Raw genomic sequence first — 19,337 nt, 5'->3', positions numbered from 1 at the left:
TGAAAGGTTAAAAGCAATATCCATTCCATTTTATGCATATTCAAACTATACAGAAGCTTAAAAACATGTAAGTCTAATTTCAAGTAATAAACACAAGAGGAATAAATTAATTCCATTTCCTTGATTTTCTCTACTGAGGCTCTGCTGATAAAATGTTGAAAGTGCTAATTACATGCCTGTTTCCAAAGGACCAAACCAATTCATTATGACCTTTAACACACGATTGATTAGGAAGATTTGTATTCATTCTGGTCAGAGTAGCCTTGAAATACAGAGAGTTTAATCACTTTAAGTTAAAACACCAAGCACTAGACAAATAAATGAATAAATAATGGCTTATCTTCAGTAACAGAAACTTAAAACAATATGGGCAGGGGAAGGTTTCCAACTCTCAAGGCAAAATTACAGTCAAATGTGTCTCATTTGTGAATGTTTCTTTCTTTCCTAACAGGTCAGGCATTTGACTCTCCAACAATGTAGAGGTACGTTGCGACAGTACGCAACAAAGGGACGTGAAGGTTCTTCAGCGTGACGGCAAGAGAGCACATTTCTAATCCCTCCTCCACATATCAGAACAACCTTTGGAAAGTCACTGTGGTAGCCGCTATATAAAGCATCAAGTGAAACTAGCACACTGCAGTTTGAGGAGTGAAAGGAAGCACAAAGCTCTCACCTCTGGTTCTAAGTTTTGCAGGAAACACAGTCTGGGACTTGAGCTCAAACCTCCGCCTCACAGTAATCAAGAACAACTCCAAGCTTACCTGCATTACCTTCTGCTGAATCTCCTCTAGTTGTGTGCGCTTGCTACGTTGTCTGCAAACTTCCTGGTAGCGAGTATATTGCTCTCTGAGTGAGTCTAGTAGCTTCATGACCTGGGGCTGAGCAAGGAGTTCATCATCCATTGGAGACCAAGATACCCCTCCATCTGAACCATTGAATCGACGCTGTTGTAACTCAGATAGTAACTCATGACCTTTAAGAATACATATAATGATGTGGTTAATTTAGATTCAGAAAACAAGCACAAAAATTATTAGTAAGCATGCATGTTTTTGGACCATCTGGTGGTACATTTTTACAACTAATGATCTTTCATGCATTGGGCACATTTAATGATACCATTTCATGCAGAGTACTGGCCACAGTTTGTGGGGTTGTATCAGTCATAATATAGGGTAGAAATCGTGGTATATTTTAGATATATAAAAGAGATACCATGACTTTAACATTCATATTGACAACAGAATTAATGTAAAGAAACAATTTCAAAGCACTATCTTGAGTCTGAAACAACTGTAAGTATTCTGGTTTACTTCAAAATACTGTGTAGCACTCAAAGTATTTCTCTCAAACAATTCATATTCTTAAGATTAAATGAATGATCTAGAAACACTAACAAACTGAGCATAAAATTTCTCTTTTATCTTCCAGGATTTTTATAACATGTACAAAACTTTCATAGAAAGTATGGAGCTCAGTATTAACTACTTGGATCAATAATTTTTTTCTCACTTTTCTCACCTTTTTCTTTGTGCTCTTAAGCACCATATCAGGGTATAGACTCTCTAGAGTGTAACAACTTTCATATATGCAAAAATATTATGTTTTGACTATTTAATCCTCTGTTTAAATTGTTCAAAGAATGTTATTGTTAAGTTGTGGTGAAGTTTTCAGGATGTAAACTCCATACTACCAGTAAACCCAGATCTTCGATTTGTTCCCCAAAAGCTCAATGAACAAGTTAGCAAATAAAACAGTGTTTGGCTACTAAAGAAATGTTGGTGTAAAAGTGAAAATCTGCCAATTCCACATCATCAGTTCTGCAGGTCTTAAAATGGTAACATGCCAGTTCATTAGAAGAAAAAAAAATTACCACTAGAATAGAAATTGTAATACCTCAAGGAAAATGCAGAAAAACAGACTCTAAATTCAACTGATATTATCTAGACAATCAAAATGCCAAGGGCTTTGGAGATTGCAGCAAGCAACTTTAAATTACTCAGCATATGTTTTGTGAAACGAACATGTCTTAAGAATTCAAATACATTTTGCCATACTATGGAAATAAACATCTTGGATTTCATCTTTTATAATACTACACAGATAGGCACAGATAGCTGCAAGGCAAACACACTTAAAGGCTTTTACAAGTCGTAGTTCTACTGGGATAATTTTGAATTTTTATTGTATAGTTTCAGCAGCAAAGAATTAACATTTTCAAGGTAAAAACGTTCTTTTAAACTAGATTCTTATCGAAAAACTATACTTTATATGTAGAATTGGAGCTTGTGAAAGCAACAGTACTTTTAACTATGAAATACAGAAGCCTTTTATCTAAAACCTCAGTTTGTTCATATTTACCCTTAAGAGATAGGAAAGTTTAATTGGGGAGAGTTTAATTTTCTATTCTCAAACTTTCAATACAGTGAATCTAACAAAGAGAAATGTTGCCTCTTAGGAACTCCCATGATTTAATGAAAGTTATTAAACTTCATAGCTCAAAAAAAAATTCATTATGCCATAATTAACAAAACAGAGAATGCATATAAACTAATGTTCTTGGGAGCCATCTACTTACACAAAATTGAAGTGTTGTTTTGTCCAAAAAAATCTTACCATTAGAGGATGATACACATTTAGACTAAAATCTAGTGACAGTGTATACAGACACTTCATATTTCAAAAACTTGAAAGATCACACCAAGGAACTATTGGTTCACCTTTTAACTCAAACAATATTATCCCACATCTAAGTTAAAATTTTACACAGAGGGCATGTAAAGCCAGCAGTTCTCTGTGGCAAATATTGTATGTGATCCACACATTAGTTTGCAGGAGGCTATAAGATAATGATTCTGAGCACTCAAGACTCTGATCACCACCTTAACACTATGCATTACTTCCTATTCTACAAAGGCACAAACCTTTAAGCAAATTTCTAGTCCAAATCAACAGTGCTATTATACTTTATTGCCAATAGGAAATTCACCCTAAAAAAAACCATTTCAATCAAAGAACCCCAAATTGTTTAGGGAGAGTCTAAGCAGCAATGAGTCAGAAGGCTGTATGCTTCACTTTTACAGATGGTCAGCTCTGAACTAGGCTGATGCAAATTATCAGAATTGCATAGGAAAATACTATCTTTATTGTAACCATTTGGTGGCTACTGAGATGAATTCATTCTACAAGGCCAACATATTGACATCATCTAGAAACAACTTATTCTCAAAATTAAACGTGTTAATTATGGTAATACTGTAAAGATGTATCAGAATTATTAAAAACTATTTTTAAAAGACACATTTGGAGTTCTTCCATTTATTTGTTAACATCACTTTTTTTTTAAACCCAAAGATGACATTAATTGATAAGCTTATTACATTGTGATGATGGCTAAGATAATTATTGTGCCCTCTGTGCTTTCACTTGGGGCTTAAAAATGAATAATGTTACTTTATTGACCAACATTATCTTTTTCGACTTACTATACCTGTCTGCAATACCGTCTCAGGATCAACTGATGGAAGGAAGTTCAAATCTATTGATCTTGAATAAAGTAACAAACACATTATTAATAATAATAAACTAAATAAAGTAACAAACACATTATTAATCATTTGTTTTACAGTAGCACTAAAAACTTCAGCTAAGGCCAGAGCTACCTGATGCTGTTAAGAGACTGTATGTTTCTTTCCTCGCTCAGTAAAGTCCTCACTTTTTCAACTCATTGTATCAAAACAGAAGTGCAACTGCATGCAGTCAATGTAGATGGATGCTCAAGTGAGCATCCATCTACACACACACACACTGATGAATTTTGTAGTCTACGTTATAAGCTTTCAGAATTTCTTTACAAATTTCCAAATATTTAAGGCATATCACATTTTCAGTATTGTTTGGATTTCCAATGAAATTTTATAATCCAAAAGCATTGATTTCAAAAAGCGAACACACACCTCTCTTTTTCTTGTTGAGTTCCTTTATCACTTCCATTGTTAATTAGAGCAAGCTCATCCAGTAAAGATGTTGATTCTTTCGTGAACTTTTCAAATACCTAAATAAGAGGCAGGTTTTAATTTAAGAAATGAAAATTATATAAGTGGCAGTATTGAAGGCCATCAGTGCAAATCTGTCCACTAGTTCTGTTAGTATACTTCAGTCTTTACACAGTGTAATTATTTCCCAACATTTAGATGGCAGGGTAGAAACAGTAGAAAATAAGAAGTTTTATTCAGGGAGCACTTAAGAGCACTAAGATTCCTTAGGGAGATAGTAAGTGTTACACTGAATATAATGAAGATGGACTGAATTCTGAAATACTGAAAAATTTTTGAGATTCCTGCAAAACCTGTAAGTTCTTATGGACATATTTATTCTACATCTTCATTTAAGCCTTTAAGTAAATCTTTAAAATAATACTAGAGAACCAAGACATGTTATACAAGCATCTGACAGCTCACTTAAATGGATTAAAATAATCAACTTTGTGAAGATTCCAGCTTTTAATCACTACTAATATGGGCTATAATGTAATGAATAACTAAGATAAAAGAAAGATGTATTATATAGAAAAAAATACCCTCATCAGTTTCTTTGAATATAGGGGCTTCTGATCTCAGATAACAAGGCCTGTATAGTCAGACACTGGGTACCATTCAGCTGATTCCTCTGTTAACAGAACTGAGCATGATCGGGTGCCGTAAGTGACATGCGCAATAATTTTCAGGTCTTTTTGGTCTTAAGTTATTAATCAATAGCCTGCAGATGAACCTTTCTTAACCTATCTAGGACTACTTAAATTTCAGGGAAAATCAAAAAGGACATGAGGTGGACAGCTCTTAAAAGCCAATTTATGAGAGTGGTTTATAACATACAAGCTAAACTCACTTGTTACAAAAGGAAAAAAAAAAAATCCAGATAATTAAAATGGATAAGCAGTTGTAAGCTATTTTTCAGCTAGGACCTTAAACAAACTCTCTGCCTTCTTGTCTAGTTTCAGAATTCAGGAGTTGCAATGGAGGAGTTTCTTCATTAATACACAAAACAAGTGAAACAAGGCAAGAGAGGAGACACAGGAGAAAGAAATGTTCAGTTGTAGGTTGAACCAAATATAAAGCAAAAAGTCCCAGCTAGAGTGGAAGTACTGTCCTTATGAATTTTATGAATGCAGGAATAAGTGAGTAAAAGCCAGATTTGTATATACCAGACAAAAATGAAGGACAACGACAATATTAAATATCCCTTCCTTCCCCTGTGTCCAGGACCTCTCAGTTTCAGGCACAGAAAAACCAAGCTGCCTTGCCCTAATCTATACACACATAAAAGCCAAAGACCCATAGAAAAAAGCTGCACAGCCGATGATGCTCTCTCTACCCTTGGGTCTGAACACACAATTTGCCGAGATTCAGCAAAAAAGAAACACGGTACACATGGTGTAAACCCTCAAATTTCTTGAGGGGGAAGTACTGCTGTGAGATTGGCTGCACGGTATGTTTGAAGGCTTTGGGCCATTGCAGTTGGGACACACTGTGGAGTACTCCTTGTCCAGGATCCCACCTGGAGATCCTAGAATATGCACATTTTTAAGAATAGATTGCATGAGAAAGGAACACACTGCTTCACTGAAGATTAAATATTGTTTTAAAAATTCAATTTAAGTAACTGAAAAACAACTGTCAACAAAGAACAGATTAAAAACATTCTGGAGTGCTATGCACATCAAAAGTTGCTTAAACAATTTGTGTCTATTAATGACTTACGGGTGTATTTGCTCCTAGACGTTTACTGCATTTCTGTACCTATTGGGGAAACTGCACTGACAGAGATTTTAGTATAGGACAGCTTAAAACCTGGCTCTCAGGTCACAGGAACCAAGTCCTAAGAGAAAACCTTGGAGGATCTGCAGAGTCCAAGTATTTCCTCCTTGTTTTGGACTTCTATCAGCAGATAAACAATTTCCCTTTGTAGCAACTATACCATACGCTCAGGCTCTTCTAGAGTGAGGGTCTACAAGAAAGCTTCATTAAGGAACTACTTGGTTCAACAAATAGATTACATTAGCTTTATCATCCCTTGAGCAAATCCAGTGTTAGTTATCTTCATAAGACTATTCATGCATTTGAACTGCACTACTACACATATGACAGTTTCTACGCACTTAGCAGTTCCTACAGAAATAAAAATTCATGGCTCAAGAATGAGACATTTGAAAAAGAAACAACAACAAAAAAACCCCAGAAAACTAACCAGCCTCTTATTCAACCAATCCATGTGATCATAGGTGAGAGTTCCTCCAAAATCTTCTGTTAGTTGGCATGGTTCTATATATCGAGTCAGCTTGTTAGCAGATACTAAAATAACCTGCAACAATGAAAAAAATTTTAGGTACACTTTTAAGTAATGCTTATATTTTTCCCCAAGTACCTGAGAAGTGTTAAGTGTGTCCAGAGGTACTGAGCAGATCTTTCTGTGATTCAGAGAAAGTGACCCTTTTACTGCTAAATGTTTAAATGAAGTATGGCTGGTTGCAATTAACATGAGCCTAAAACAGACAGGTAATTTTAATGCATAATTCTGTAAGAGCATCATCTGTACCACCTTGTCTATTTACAATAGGAAAAAAAAAAAGTTTCTTGGATATCTGTTTTCTTGGTGTGACGGTGCACTTCCCCCGCCCCCAACCTTTATCTCCCCTAACCCTGCTGAGGTGATAACTACCAGTGATAGTCATAATGGATGCATCTAGTCACGATGGCTGCATCCGGCTCAAAGTGGATTTGGGAGCCAGATAACAACACAATAGCCAAGGGCTATTGTGCAATGCGCCCACCTAACCACAGCTAGGAAACTAAAATCTGTGGTCAGTATGCAAATATGACTGAGTCAATCATCTTCCCCCTATAAAAAGTGAGCAGCCCAAGAGCCCTTTGAGCTCTCCTGCACGGCAGCAGGCTGCACGCCAGGATCTCCCCTTGAGTAGGGACGCCTCTCAGGGTTACTCCTCGAGGTTGAGAGATTCCTTGCCGCAACAGATCCTCGGTAAGTGACTAATAGCATGCTAAACTTTGAAACCTTAGCTAAGTGATATAAAGGATCAATTGCACATATATAATCCTTTAGACATAAACCACTGACCAAGACTGGGGCTAGGATTGGATCTAGCCGCACCTAGACTTGTCTCTGAGAAGGAGCTTAGAAAGCAAGGGGATCCTTTTCTGAACCTCATGATTCAATGGGAGGGTCTCCCTGACAGTTTTGTCTGACCCTGTCCTCTATGCAGTAAATCATCAAGTATACCTTGCCATCAAATCTCGTTAAATCACTGTCACATTGAATTTTGTTAACTCCCTGTTCTATATCAATAAAGTACATTTTTGCTTCTCTCTTATGAGTCAAGTGCCCTCTCACTCTGAATCAGTGATACTTGGTGGTAACTGATACTTCTTGTTTAAGTCATACATCACACGATCTATTTTTAGTGAATATAGTAGCAGGATATCATACTGCAAAGCATTTAGTATTTTTGTCACTCTCTTTCAATACTTCCAGTCCCAGAGGTGAGTTGTGCCATAAAAGTTAAGTGCCTGCATTTACTGTGCAAATATGCTCAGCAAGAGTTGGATCAACCATACTCATTCCATGAGTAGTCAAATTCAAATCTTAGTATGCTTAAAAGCCCGAGTCATTTGCCCAGGAGACAAATCTAGTTCATCAACTACTTCAGGAAATGAAGGAAAACACAGGTCCACTACTAGTCAGAAGACTAAATTCTTCCCTTCATTTCTGCATTCTAGAGGCTCCTGGCTGAGCCTTACTCTTATAAACCTAACCCAAAAGTTGGCAGCACAGGTTGCTTTGATGCACGATACGCTAAGCCTGGAATAACTCCTGTGGAAAAAAACTCTCTAAGGAGGCAGACATACTGGAATATATAGCTGGAAAGAAAAAAACTGGAGATGATTTTGAGAACCCATCAGATCATGCACATATACTTGCAGGGACAAGAATATGTGGAAAGAGCCAACTGGAAAGAGCTTTCTGCTTCTAGTCTAGCTCCATGTTCCTGCAGACACTGTAAGACAGAAAACCCATCCTAAACTTATGGGTTTTCTCCTTAAAATTACCTCAAAGGTTTTGTCTTCCACTACTTCAGCATAGTTCAGACCTGTTTAGATCACTAAACCAATTCGATACACCAAATCATTGACAAAAATACTATGTTTCTGAGACGGGTTTTGAGATCAAAAGCCATTGAAGTCAACAACCATTGGTAATCTTTAAAAACTGGAAGTAGAGGTTGTGCAGTCTCCATCCTTGGAAGTTTTTCAAGGCCCAAATGGATAAAGCCCTAAGTAATTTGGTCTAATCTAATAGATGATCCTGCTTTGAGCAGGAAGTTGGACTAGAGACCTCCTGAGGTCCCTTCCAATTTGAATTACTCTGTGATTTTTCAATTCTTACAATTAAAGAATCCAGAGTAGTTCCAAACAAATGGTCTAATATTTAATATACAGGAACATCTTCCAGCAACATTCAGCAAATAAAGGCTATTCTCCTGTATTCTTAATGGTACGTGGCTGCCATAAACGGAATTAGCTTATGGTTTCTTTAAGTAATGCCAGTAACCAGCCCAAACCCCAGATGACTCCAGGTCCAAGAAAAATAAAGCCTTTATTCTTCCTTCTTTAGGCACACATTTATATTTTAGGTCATTTTTACATTCTGTTTTCATCTCTATGAGTTCATAAAAAAAGAGAAAATTAATTTACTCAATCAGGACATTTTGGTATGGAAACTAAAGTAAATAGGGCAGCTGGTTCACATGACTGAAATACCAGTTCTAAAAAAACCAAATAGCCTGAAGAAAAGGATGGACTGCATTGAGACCACTTATTTCTGATTTTAACTCAGATCCTTCAGGAAGGAGAGAGGGCAAGGGATATGCTTTCCAAACTTGTACCAGGGAAACATTTTAAAAAATGTTTTTCTCCTGCAAAGCAAAACGTGCCTGTAACAAATATAATAGCTACCTGAGAAATAATCCTCTGACAAAAAAAAAAAAAACCAACACCCCACAAGTGAGATTTGGTCAAAGAACATAAAAATTTCTTTTGCACCTTATTAGAAAAATTTTGAAAAAGAAAAACTCCACCTCAATAGTAAGCCTTGTTGTAACTTAAGATGTTCTGCCAAAACCCATTCATTCTCTAGGATTCTTTTTTTTAAAACCTCTTTCTTTCTTAAACTGTTTACTGACTGTTCACTGGGATAACTGCAGAAAACCTGTCTGAAGACTTCAAAAAGTAAACAAACATTTGAATTTTTGACAAGGTGGTGGCAGAAGGGAGGTTCCTGAACTGAATTTAGTTCTTGTTCTAGACCTAGACTAGTGGCAGTGCTCATGGAACACCCTCCATATGCTTTAGATTAGTAACTTTGAAATTTCTAGGTGTCAAAAGTGCAATTTGCCTCTCTGAAGCTTCTGAAATACTGTTTTAATCAGCTACTACAGATTAATAGTCCATAAGAACAGAGACCAAGAACCAAAGAAAAAAAAATGCTGAAAAACAGTAGGTGTGATGTTGCACAGGGAGAAGATAAGACACTTCTCTTTTAAAGATATGAATTCTACTTTAAGTTCAGCACCTATAGCATGCAAACTTTTGCTGTCACAGATTCCTAAAACTTTTCAAAATCCAATCACAGCAATTGTCTTTGACCTTTTGTGAAAATAAAAATGTCAAAGGATCACATCCTGAAAAATGTTTTCCTTTATGAATTAGCATTCCACCTTTGCATTTGAATTTCACATGTCAACATATTGTCTGTTGTGCTTCACAAAGCTTTTAGTCATATGGGCTCTTCTCAAAATCCTCAATAGTTTAATACTTTGTTAACAGCATACTTATAATTATTTGTCATCCTTCCCTCTAAAATTATCATTACCAAACTGCACTAGACCACTAACCACAGAGAACATCTTTAGTTTCTCCTCCCTCTGTGAAGAGAATGATGATGGCTTTCTATTGCTTGACCAGCTCTCAATACTCCTGGATAAGATACAGGTACAAATGAAGACCATTTACAGTTATAAAAATAGAAATATCCCACTGTTTGCTTGCAACTGGACTGATTTTTTTTTCTTTTTTTTTCCAAAGTCATCTTATTACATTGACTCCAGGAAAAAAAAAGTTTTCTTAATCCAAAGTAGAAGCCTTTGGACAACAGATTGTAGTTGGATGTTAAAGTGAACAGCTTAAATTCCCTAAGGGAGAAATGAATAGACCTCGAAAAACGGCAAGGCAGAAAAAAAAAAAAGTATAAATTACTGAATCCTTAAATCTTTGCTTCCCTTCCCACTTGATCCACCCACTTCCGACAACAGTGACAGCTAATAAGGTGACAGTGGTAGTAGATTTCAAATATGTGCTGTTTGCTACCAACCAGGGTCCCTATCATCATCATCATCATCATCTGTACTCAGTTCTTTTTAAAACCTAGAAGAGTGGTAGCAGCTTTCATCATTGCTCTACTCTCATCAGCAAACTTGCTTTGTACAATATTGGCCTGCCAAAACATTGCAAAAGCCTTTGCAGAAATAACTAAGAACAGTGCTTTGGGAGAAGTAAAGTGCTATATTTTTAAATAAAATCAAAACAAGCTTTTTAAGAACTGCCAAACAAAACAAAAAGACCCATGTACTGCAAAGTCCTGTGCTTCAACTGCAAAATTCCCTTATTTCTCAGGGGTGAGACTACAGTTATTTTTTCCAGTAACATGATTTTGACCCATGCAACAGTGCCACTAACACTTATCTTTCATAATAGAAGAGCTTTGAATACTGTTTGTACAAAGCTGACCTCTTCCTCTACATCATTTGCTGGTTTTTTGCAATTATTTTCATTGATCATTTGCAATGAGATAGAGGCAGATGTCAAGATCAGAGAGGAATTCTGGATATTCAACAGAACATATAAAAGTGCCCCCACAATGTTAAAAACATCCATCTGAACTTTCTTTCTTGCGGGAAGAAATGAAAAAGTTCTTTAATACAAATGTCACAGAGTCAAACCCAGGAGCTATTTGAAGACACGATGGTGTAAAATTTCAGTAACAACGCATTTTTTTCTTAAGTGTGTAATATCACAGCAGCCACACTACTGAATCTAAAAAGAAGCAGTTACTTTCCAAAAGAACAAAACATACATGTCCCTCGAGAATACAAAATTTAAACAAGTGAAATCTAAGTATATGATCTTCTGAGAGAAGTAAATATTTCTATTAAACTTCATAGCTTGGTATCAATGAGTAATATATCCCAGTTCTCAGATAAATTAAGAAAATTATCTAAACAGATTGGATAGTAATATTCTACATCTATTATCTGAGCAAAACCTTTACACTGGGAAATAGGTACAGAAGCACTATAAAGGGAGTAAATCCTATTTTTAATCTCAGGAGTAAAAAGGTCTTAAAAATCAGATTTAGTTTAAATGGATAATTGATGTCATCTCTTAGAAAAAATATTTATTCTTAACTGACATTTACACAACACTGTAAACTTAATCAACCTAAACCTAAACACTTTCACAGTGAATTTCACATAAAAAAGACAATCCTGACAAAATCATTTATGAAAACAGAGAAAATTCATTACATACACATATCTATACTGCTTATAATTTGTTACTCTGATTTTGGTTTGGGTTTTTTTTTTTTTTGGGGGGGGGGGGTGTTTTGGTTTGGGGGGGCTTTTTTTTGGTTTTGGTTTTACACTTCAAGCAACCTAATATCCAACAATCAAAAAGTCTGACCAAGTTCACAATTCTTTGTAAAGAATTCTTACCGGGTGTGCCCAACTACTGAGAAGCTTATATGGGCTGAAAGTGCATTACCAACACGTGCCACAGTTTCTCAATTATTTTAAGTAACCCTCATGATCATGTGGGTACCAAGTGATGCTAATATGAAATTAGATGCATCTTTAGAAAAATATTCTAAGAATAATAGATTGTGTATATTATATACAGTATTAGCTGTTTGATGTTATGCAAAAGTGACAGAAATGCAACTAATGGAAGAACATTTATGCATACAATAATATATAAAATGTTTAAATTATCTGTTCTGATTTCTTACATTATGATGTAACTGTCTACAAATGTAGCTACTCCAAGAGTATATTAAGTTATTTACTCAACATGAGCAGAACATCACTGCCTCATTTACTAATTTTAATAAACTAGCATCAAAATATTTAATACCTTTTTCATTTACTTACTGGAACATAAGTATCTATCATTCTTAAAATACTTCTTTTAAAAAAGAACATTCATAAAGCATGCTAAAAGCTGATCATACTTATCCAGTCGCTGATTCGTAATTTTCGACAAATTTCATTCAAACAGGCCTAAGTAGAGGGGGTTTTGTTCATTTCCCAAAAATTCCGCCAGGAAACACTGGGAAGCGCAGATAGCTCTTCCACACTTACAGGCTGGTTGATAGGTATAAAATGCTGAATTTTTATAAAGTCCTTTGGGCTCGACATTAAAGCTGTTTTCTCAGTGGATTGATTCTTGTTGATTTGTTATGCCAGCAGCTTACATATCCATACAGCTTTGCAAAAATATGGGGAAAGCTTCAACGAACAAGGCAGAGATTTTGCGAGAATAACTTTGCACTTCAGCCTGTGCAGAAATCCAAACTGAAGAACGCCTATGTTCATTTTTTACACTACACTGAAGGCAGCTTTTCTATGAAAAACAGCAACTTTTTTTTTTTAATTAAGTGTGAATCCTAATTGTTTTCTAAAGCACAATCAGATTCACCTTTGGCACTTGTGTTCTTTGAAAGTTAGCTGTGCTTATTCTCCAGCAAACTCAGCTGCTGCTGCAAAAAAAAACTTAAATATGGCCTCAACTATTCTCCTGGTGATTTTTCAATAACAACTATGGTACTTTTAACAGACAAAACATAGCTGCCCATATATCTGCTCTGATGGTGATTCATTGCCACGGAATTGTAAAGCAAAGACTTCCTCTTCTAGAGGAGAAGAAGAATCCTATTGTTTGATGATAAATATTCCAACCCATTTTTTGAAACACTTTGATTAAACACTGAGTAGGATAGAGTGGTATTTGTTAATATGGAACACTATACAATGATCATTTGCTTTAACATTACACCAAGAAACGCAAGTTAAATATTTATCTGGCTATTATCACACAGAAATCTGGCATACAAGAAACCCAAGAGCAGTTAGCAGAATCTAGATATACACTAGACTAACTGTAAACTCCACTCCCAGTAACTGTCTCCTCACTTTCGAGCACTCATGGTTTTGCCCACTCATTCAACCTTCCCCTCCAGGGCTCACGACAATAATTAGCACACTACCTTTTTTCCATCCCAGAGAAGAGACTAATAGGCACACACAATCTGGTATTTTCCAACACACCCTTCTTTAGGACTGAATTTAGAACATGATGTAAACACAGGCTTAAGTACTCCAGCTCCACAGGGACAATTCCCTGATTTGGCCCAGTTTTTTAAAAGAAAGGGCCCATTGCCTCCAGTGTTAAAACAGCAGCTACAAAGATACATGCAGATGAAAAGAGAGATGCATTTAAATAAACATAATTTTGATAAAAAATTGGAACTCCTATATGCATTTTTGGGAAAGTCCATGAAAGCTACAAATTTTGGTACCTCAGTATTAAAACAGTGGACTGGAAGATCTGATACAAAAATTAAAGATTTCCTATAAAGTGTTATTCATTCTGCATTCTGTGGAGCAATATCTTATCAGCATTATTCTTAAAAGATAAATTGGGGATGATTGTGCCACAATTAATTTCCCAGTGGAATACTGAGAGCTAAGATATAAAGATACATGTGGTAACAACAGTTAATTTCAAAATACAAGAACAGTATAAAAACCTCTTGTAGTAACATAGTAGAAAGTTCTGGACCACAGTGTGTTTTCAGTGGCACCAAAAAAAGCATATATAAAAGTGTTTGGGGTGGAGATTTTTGTATTTTGGAACATTAAGGATTGCTATAACCACATAACAGGTGTTTAATCACTTTCAGAATGAAGATTGTTAGTCTAGAGAAGGAAAGTATCTACTTAGCTATGTATCACTGACTTAGGTAGACAGAAGAGTTACTTTACTTGAACTGGGGACCGATATGAAAAACTGGGGTCTAATCACATTGGATTTAGCCTTTCCAGTTGTTTTCTTAAACAGTTCCTAAACTTTTTAACAAATGACAAGATCTTACTAGCTATTTTTCAGGTACATAACATGAAAAAAGAGAAGTCTGCTAGCTAATTTCTTTCAGATCAATTCTGATATGCAAGTATATGGACCATAAACAGGTTGATAGGCAGGAAATTTTCACAGAAAAATGTGAATTTAGGTTTCTGTACTCCTCTGTACATTGATGACTTGACATTAGAGACATGATTCTGCTGATATATGATCATAAGAAATTTCTGACGCTATTACTAGAGACTTAAGAGTTGTTAGCTGCTACAGTACAAGCGTGAAGCATTTAGAGCTACTGAGACTTTGGACTTCAGGACTATCAGGATCCTTTTGCTATATACTCTAAGGTCTGATTTTTCCAATTAGTTCCCAGTAGTTTACCACCTTTTTTTTCTTCCTCCTTTTTTCTTTTTTTTTTAAAACCACCTAGCCCTTGATTTCTTATCTCACAGTCCTAAGTGAACTTCTAAATTTTGCTCCATAATTTCCACAAAGATAAGAACAGCAAGCACACTTTCCTCCTCCCTGCTTTCGAGACAAACTGATTTTCAAAGGACTAATCTAATAACTAAACCAGGCTTAGAGATTATTTTTCCTCCCATTCCCTTAAATGAATGTCGTATGCAAAAAAAAACCCCACCAGTCTGTAGGCAATTTTGCATTCTGTACAAACTGCAACATATGCAGAATTTGTACATTTCTTCTACTTTTATGGTACACATTTTCCTCCAGCTATCCTAGTTATCTTCATATGAAAAGCTCACAACCAAATACAACACGCTACAGCTAACAGAGTGATTTGTTTCACATCACTATGTAGAGTAAATTAACAAAAAAGCAAAAAGCAACACCTCCCAACCCTCCAAAACAGTTAGAAATTTCTATATTGAAACCCTGTTCCTCATTCATTTAAAAACATTAACAGTATTAAGTATTACACTGTAACATACACAACATTTCAGCTGAAAGACACCCTTGGAACAATTATTAAGACAACCCTCCTGTTATGCAGCATGGGCACAGGACCAGAAAAAACAGCTTTGATGAACACATGAACTGGTTGCTAATAAGCATTTTAAGGAAGAATAAAGGGACAGAGGAAAGCTCTGCTAGAGGATGAATGGGAATTGACCTGAGGCAGGCCCAAAACCAACATTAATACTAACCAGGAATAAGGATATGCACTTTTTAACTCAGCTCAATCAGCCCACCTCTTTATACTTATTCACCCAGTAGCCTTTTGATCTCAGTTCCCACATCTACTTTCAGTGCTTTGTAACTCATCATCACCGTATCATCTCACTCTGAAGCAAAGGATCTCTGCCTTTGAACAGAAAGGGAGGCATTGTGATTGATGGCTTCATATGGCAATATTAAGCAAAGTATTAAAAACAGATCAGGTAGCAGGAAATAGGAGGTAGATGTGATGCCCCATTAGAAATTAGAAATCACAGTTACATAGCATTAACTTCAAATAAAATTAAGATTACACTCTCAAGTGAATAAAAAGATTTCATACTTTCATTTAATTTTTAGATCATATTTCTTTCACTGGTGCAAAAGCAGTCTTGGATCTTCCTAGTAGTTATGCAAATCTAACCCATGACCCAAAAGACAAGTTGTATGTTGTTTTGTTTTTCCTGCCAGTAATGTACAGTTATGCAGCTGTAGATTTGTGCATGCGTTAGACGCTTCCATAGCCTTATCAGTGCTCTGCGCTCATATCAGGAATAGAGCAAAGACATCTCTAACACAAATATTATTTGGAGCACAGAGAAGGTGGGTTATTTTTACTGAGCCAGTTTTCCTAATCACAACCAAGTAACAGATAACCAAGAGTTAATGGATGGTGAAGAATAAAGGCTTGCCTAATACCACAGGTGATTCTTCATTATCTGGGAAAGCACAGGATTTTTCCTACTGTCCTCTCAGCTTTCCCTGTCCTTTAATGAAGAATGCCATTTAAGAGTATGAGCTATTGCACAGAAAAAAATAAATACAAAAAAGCCAAGAAAGTGCAAGAAAGAAGCAAAAGCCATGAGCTAGGATGGTATCACACAGTCTCTTTAAAAACATCAATAGCAACTCTATATCAATAGCTGCACCTTATCCAACCTCAGTTAGATGACAACTGCCCCAAAGCTGATGATAGCCCCTTGTGCAAGCAAGCAGTCTCACCCTGTTTTCAGTGCTTCTAAATTAGGCAGAAAGGAAACTCAAGAGCAAAGACCTATCAACCAAAATGAGAATTCAGCAACTACCTATGACTATCCTATACTCATACAAACTTCTGATCTGCCCATGCATTAAGCCAAGATACAAGGAGCCATTAGGGAAAAAATCTGAAGTTTTCCTCGTGCCTAAGAAGCAGCTGCTGTGTTTTAACGCTATGATTATTTTTCTTGTAAAATGATACATCACTGACTACTTTTCTGACAGTTGACACATTTTGACATATGTTTGCATGAAATGCATCTCTAATAGCTTAATTATTTTCTTCTTCCTAAAACTTTAGAACTATTAATTTAAGAGAATCTTAGATCAAAATTTCAGGTCAGGGAGAAATGTTTACAGTTCAGTAATGAAAAAAGTAGTCTACAAACAGAAGCCAAAAAGTTTAGTTACACAACTCCAATGGTCTATGCCAACAACGCCAACATCATCATTGGCACAGAACACTCTTCATAAAATTACCAAGCTTACTAAATTTCATTACAGAATTATCATTTAATGACTGTTAGCTAATCCTTAAAGTAAAACAAAAAAATCCCTTTATTATCATAGCCATTTAAGTTATCCCTGCTCCGTTAACATATTTTCTGTAGGCTTTCTGCTTATTTGTCTAGAAATAGATTCTTGCTAAGTCATATTAAAGAAAAATCCAAGAAGAATCTATTCTAGAGGATTAACTTCCAAACTGGCAATACCATGATGTATACAGTAACAACCACTGTATAAAATTCTTTTATACCACAACTTCAAAGGCTTCCTGAACTTGTCCAAGGACCATATTTACAGGTGTGCAGATGGGAAAAGAAACCCTAAATCAGACAGTAGAGACTGCTAAAGAGGGCGGTTCACCTTTATTACTGCCACTCTCTGGACTTTGGCATATACCTTATGGCCTGAAAGCATCTGTGTGAAACTGAATATTGCAAACTTAAGTCACTTTCTAAACGCAAGCTTAAGAATCATCCTTTTGAGTACAGATGGTTGGTTCAGTCTCTTTAATTCTCATCTTAGATGTGCTCCAAACAATAGGCTAGTTTATAAAAGGTGGACACCACCATACTCATGTCTTTTTCTTTTGATAATCATGTTTTTGATTAAAGAAGCTATGATCGAGCTGCTACATGCTGAACTTCAAGACAGAAATATACTTTGACCACACCTCCTTGCCAGTCCCCTCAAGGGATTCAGATGAAGGGACAGACAGACATCTGTGAAACCCAAGAGCGTTTAACTGTAATGCAAGTCACAAGATTATCACAGTTGGAACTACTTCCAGTAGCAAAATTTCAGGCACTTCACTACCTTTATTAGTGAATATCTTGCTGGCTGCAGACTTTCAAACTGTTCAGGGATTCTTTGGATTGCTTTGTTGAACCTGGGCTACTTTTCAAATCTGTCTTTAAAGAACTACTCAAAAAGAAAACATGATTTTCATCTGCAAGATAAACAACCTGAAGGCAAACATGCAGGATTTCCTTACTTATAAGACTCTAAAGCAGATTACAAAGAAATGAAGTAATGTAATAAAAGGACTCTTAAAGCAGATTTTTTTAAAAAAATGGGGGGTGGGGTAGGGGGTGGGGGTGGTCAGTCATCTGATTGAAAATAGGAATGTTACCCCCTCCAACTCCTTCAGAGCACTTTCACATGCAGGAATTGCTTCCAAAAAATGAAGCCACCTATTCTAGGTAAAGTCTGAGACAAGACTTAACAGGATAAAATTCATATGAATTAGCAGCACTACATCTGGATGAGAGAGTCTTTAGGTTTACATTTTTTAGCAGTTACATAACCTTTCCGCTGCCACCTTCCAATTCCCATTTTCCCTGAACTAAGTTTTCTACAGGAGTATTCATGAAATGTTATAATCTTACCATGAGAAAGAATTACACAGCATTAGACAAGGCTGCAAAACACTTTTCTATTCAATCTCTTTCATGAAAAAGAGGCTCTCTAAGAGCTTTGATGTACAAAACAAGTCGACATTTTAGTATTTGGTGAGCACAGCAAGCCTGTTGTAGTTCAAACAAGATCAGCTTCAAAAATGATTGGAAAGGTTGATGGTACAGATCATTTTCCAAAAATAGGGAAAACTGAAGTTTCTGTTAACCTCCCAAAAAGATAAAAAAATAGAACTGCTAACATTAGTGTGTAATCTCTTTTACACGCTCTGCCTCACAAGGTAAGGACACTATCACCTTATATTTGGCAAACAGAAGGGACATATAACCTTTGTTACTAATGTCAAAGAACTCAAAAAATGAGAGAACATGCATGCAACAGCAGCAAGATGTTCTTCAAAATGGTTACTACTGATTTAGTGACACCATACAACATGTATCTCTACAGCCTATTACAGAAGACTTATGAAAAAAATTCACACTAAACCCTGTACAACAGTTTCTTACTCAAAACATCCACATTATGTATCAAATAGCTTTATCCTCTCACTGAGCAAAGAATGAAATGCCACACATTTCTAATTTGAGACCTACTTCATTGAATATCCTTCTTGAAGAGGGAAAAATTAAAAGGCCACAGCAGTTTAAGGATATCCACAAAGCATCTGGAATATAACTATTTTTAAAGAGACATTAATTTTCATCCAATTACTCTAGTATTCCAGAAATGGTATTTTTGACTGAAGTAGACAAAAGTTCTACATACCTCAAAGCCAAGTCTATCTTTCTCTTTCCAAAAACAGAAATGCGTAACCTTCTTATCCCAAAATTCATCTGGCTTTACTACACAAACAAGTGACACCTCAGCTGGAACAACATTCTGTAAAACAAATGAAAAAAAATAAGTAAAACATTCAAGATTAAACCTTCATTT

At 35.8% G+C, this 19,337-nt stretch overlaps 1 protein-coding gene across 8 annotated transcripts in view; it reads right to left on the bottom strand.

Annotated features, from left to right (window-relative positions):
- The window catches only part of SESTD1 (SEC14 and spectrin domain containing 1), a 61,911-nt gene that overhangs the window by 18,480 nt on the left and 24,094 nt on the right, over positions 1-19,337 (bottom strand). For 7 of the 8 annotated variants that reach the window (XM_075511527.1, XM_075511532.1, XM_075511528.1 and 4 more), the window contains 5 exons: positions 19,170-19,283; positions 6,247-6,360; positions 3,957-4,054; positions 3,491-3,546; positions 762-973 (listed from right to left, as the gene is read on the bottom strand). In XM_075511527.1, coding sequence (XP_075367642.1) covers positions 762-973; positions 3,491-3,546; positions 3,957-4,054; positions 6,247-6,360; positions 19,170-19,283 — 594 coding nt within the window. The remainder of the gene's footprint in view (positions 1-761; positions 974-3,490; positions 3,547-3,956; positions 4,055-6,246; positions 6,361-19,169; positions 19,284-19,337) is intronic. The other variant, XM_075511534.1, reaches the window with a different exon arrangement.

This window comes from Mycteria americana, chromosome 9, assembly GCF_035582795.1.
Source record: "Mycteria americana isolate JAX WOST 10 ecotype Jacksonville Zoo and Gardens chromosome 9, USCA_MyAme_1.0, whole genome shotgun sequence".
Classification (NCBI taxonomy): Eukaryota; Metazoa; Chordata; class Aves; order Ciconiiformes; family Ciconiidae; genus Mycteria; species Mycteria americana.
This window is presented reverse-complemented; position numbering and strand designations above follow the sequence as displayed.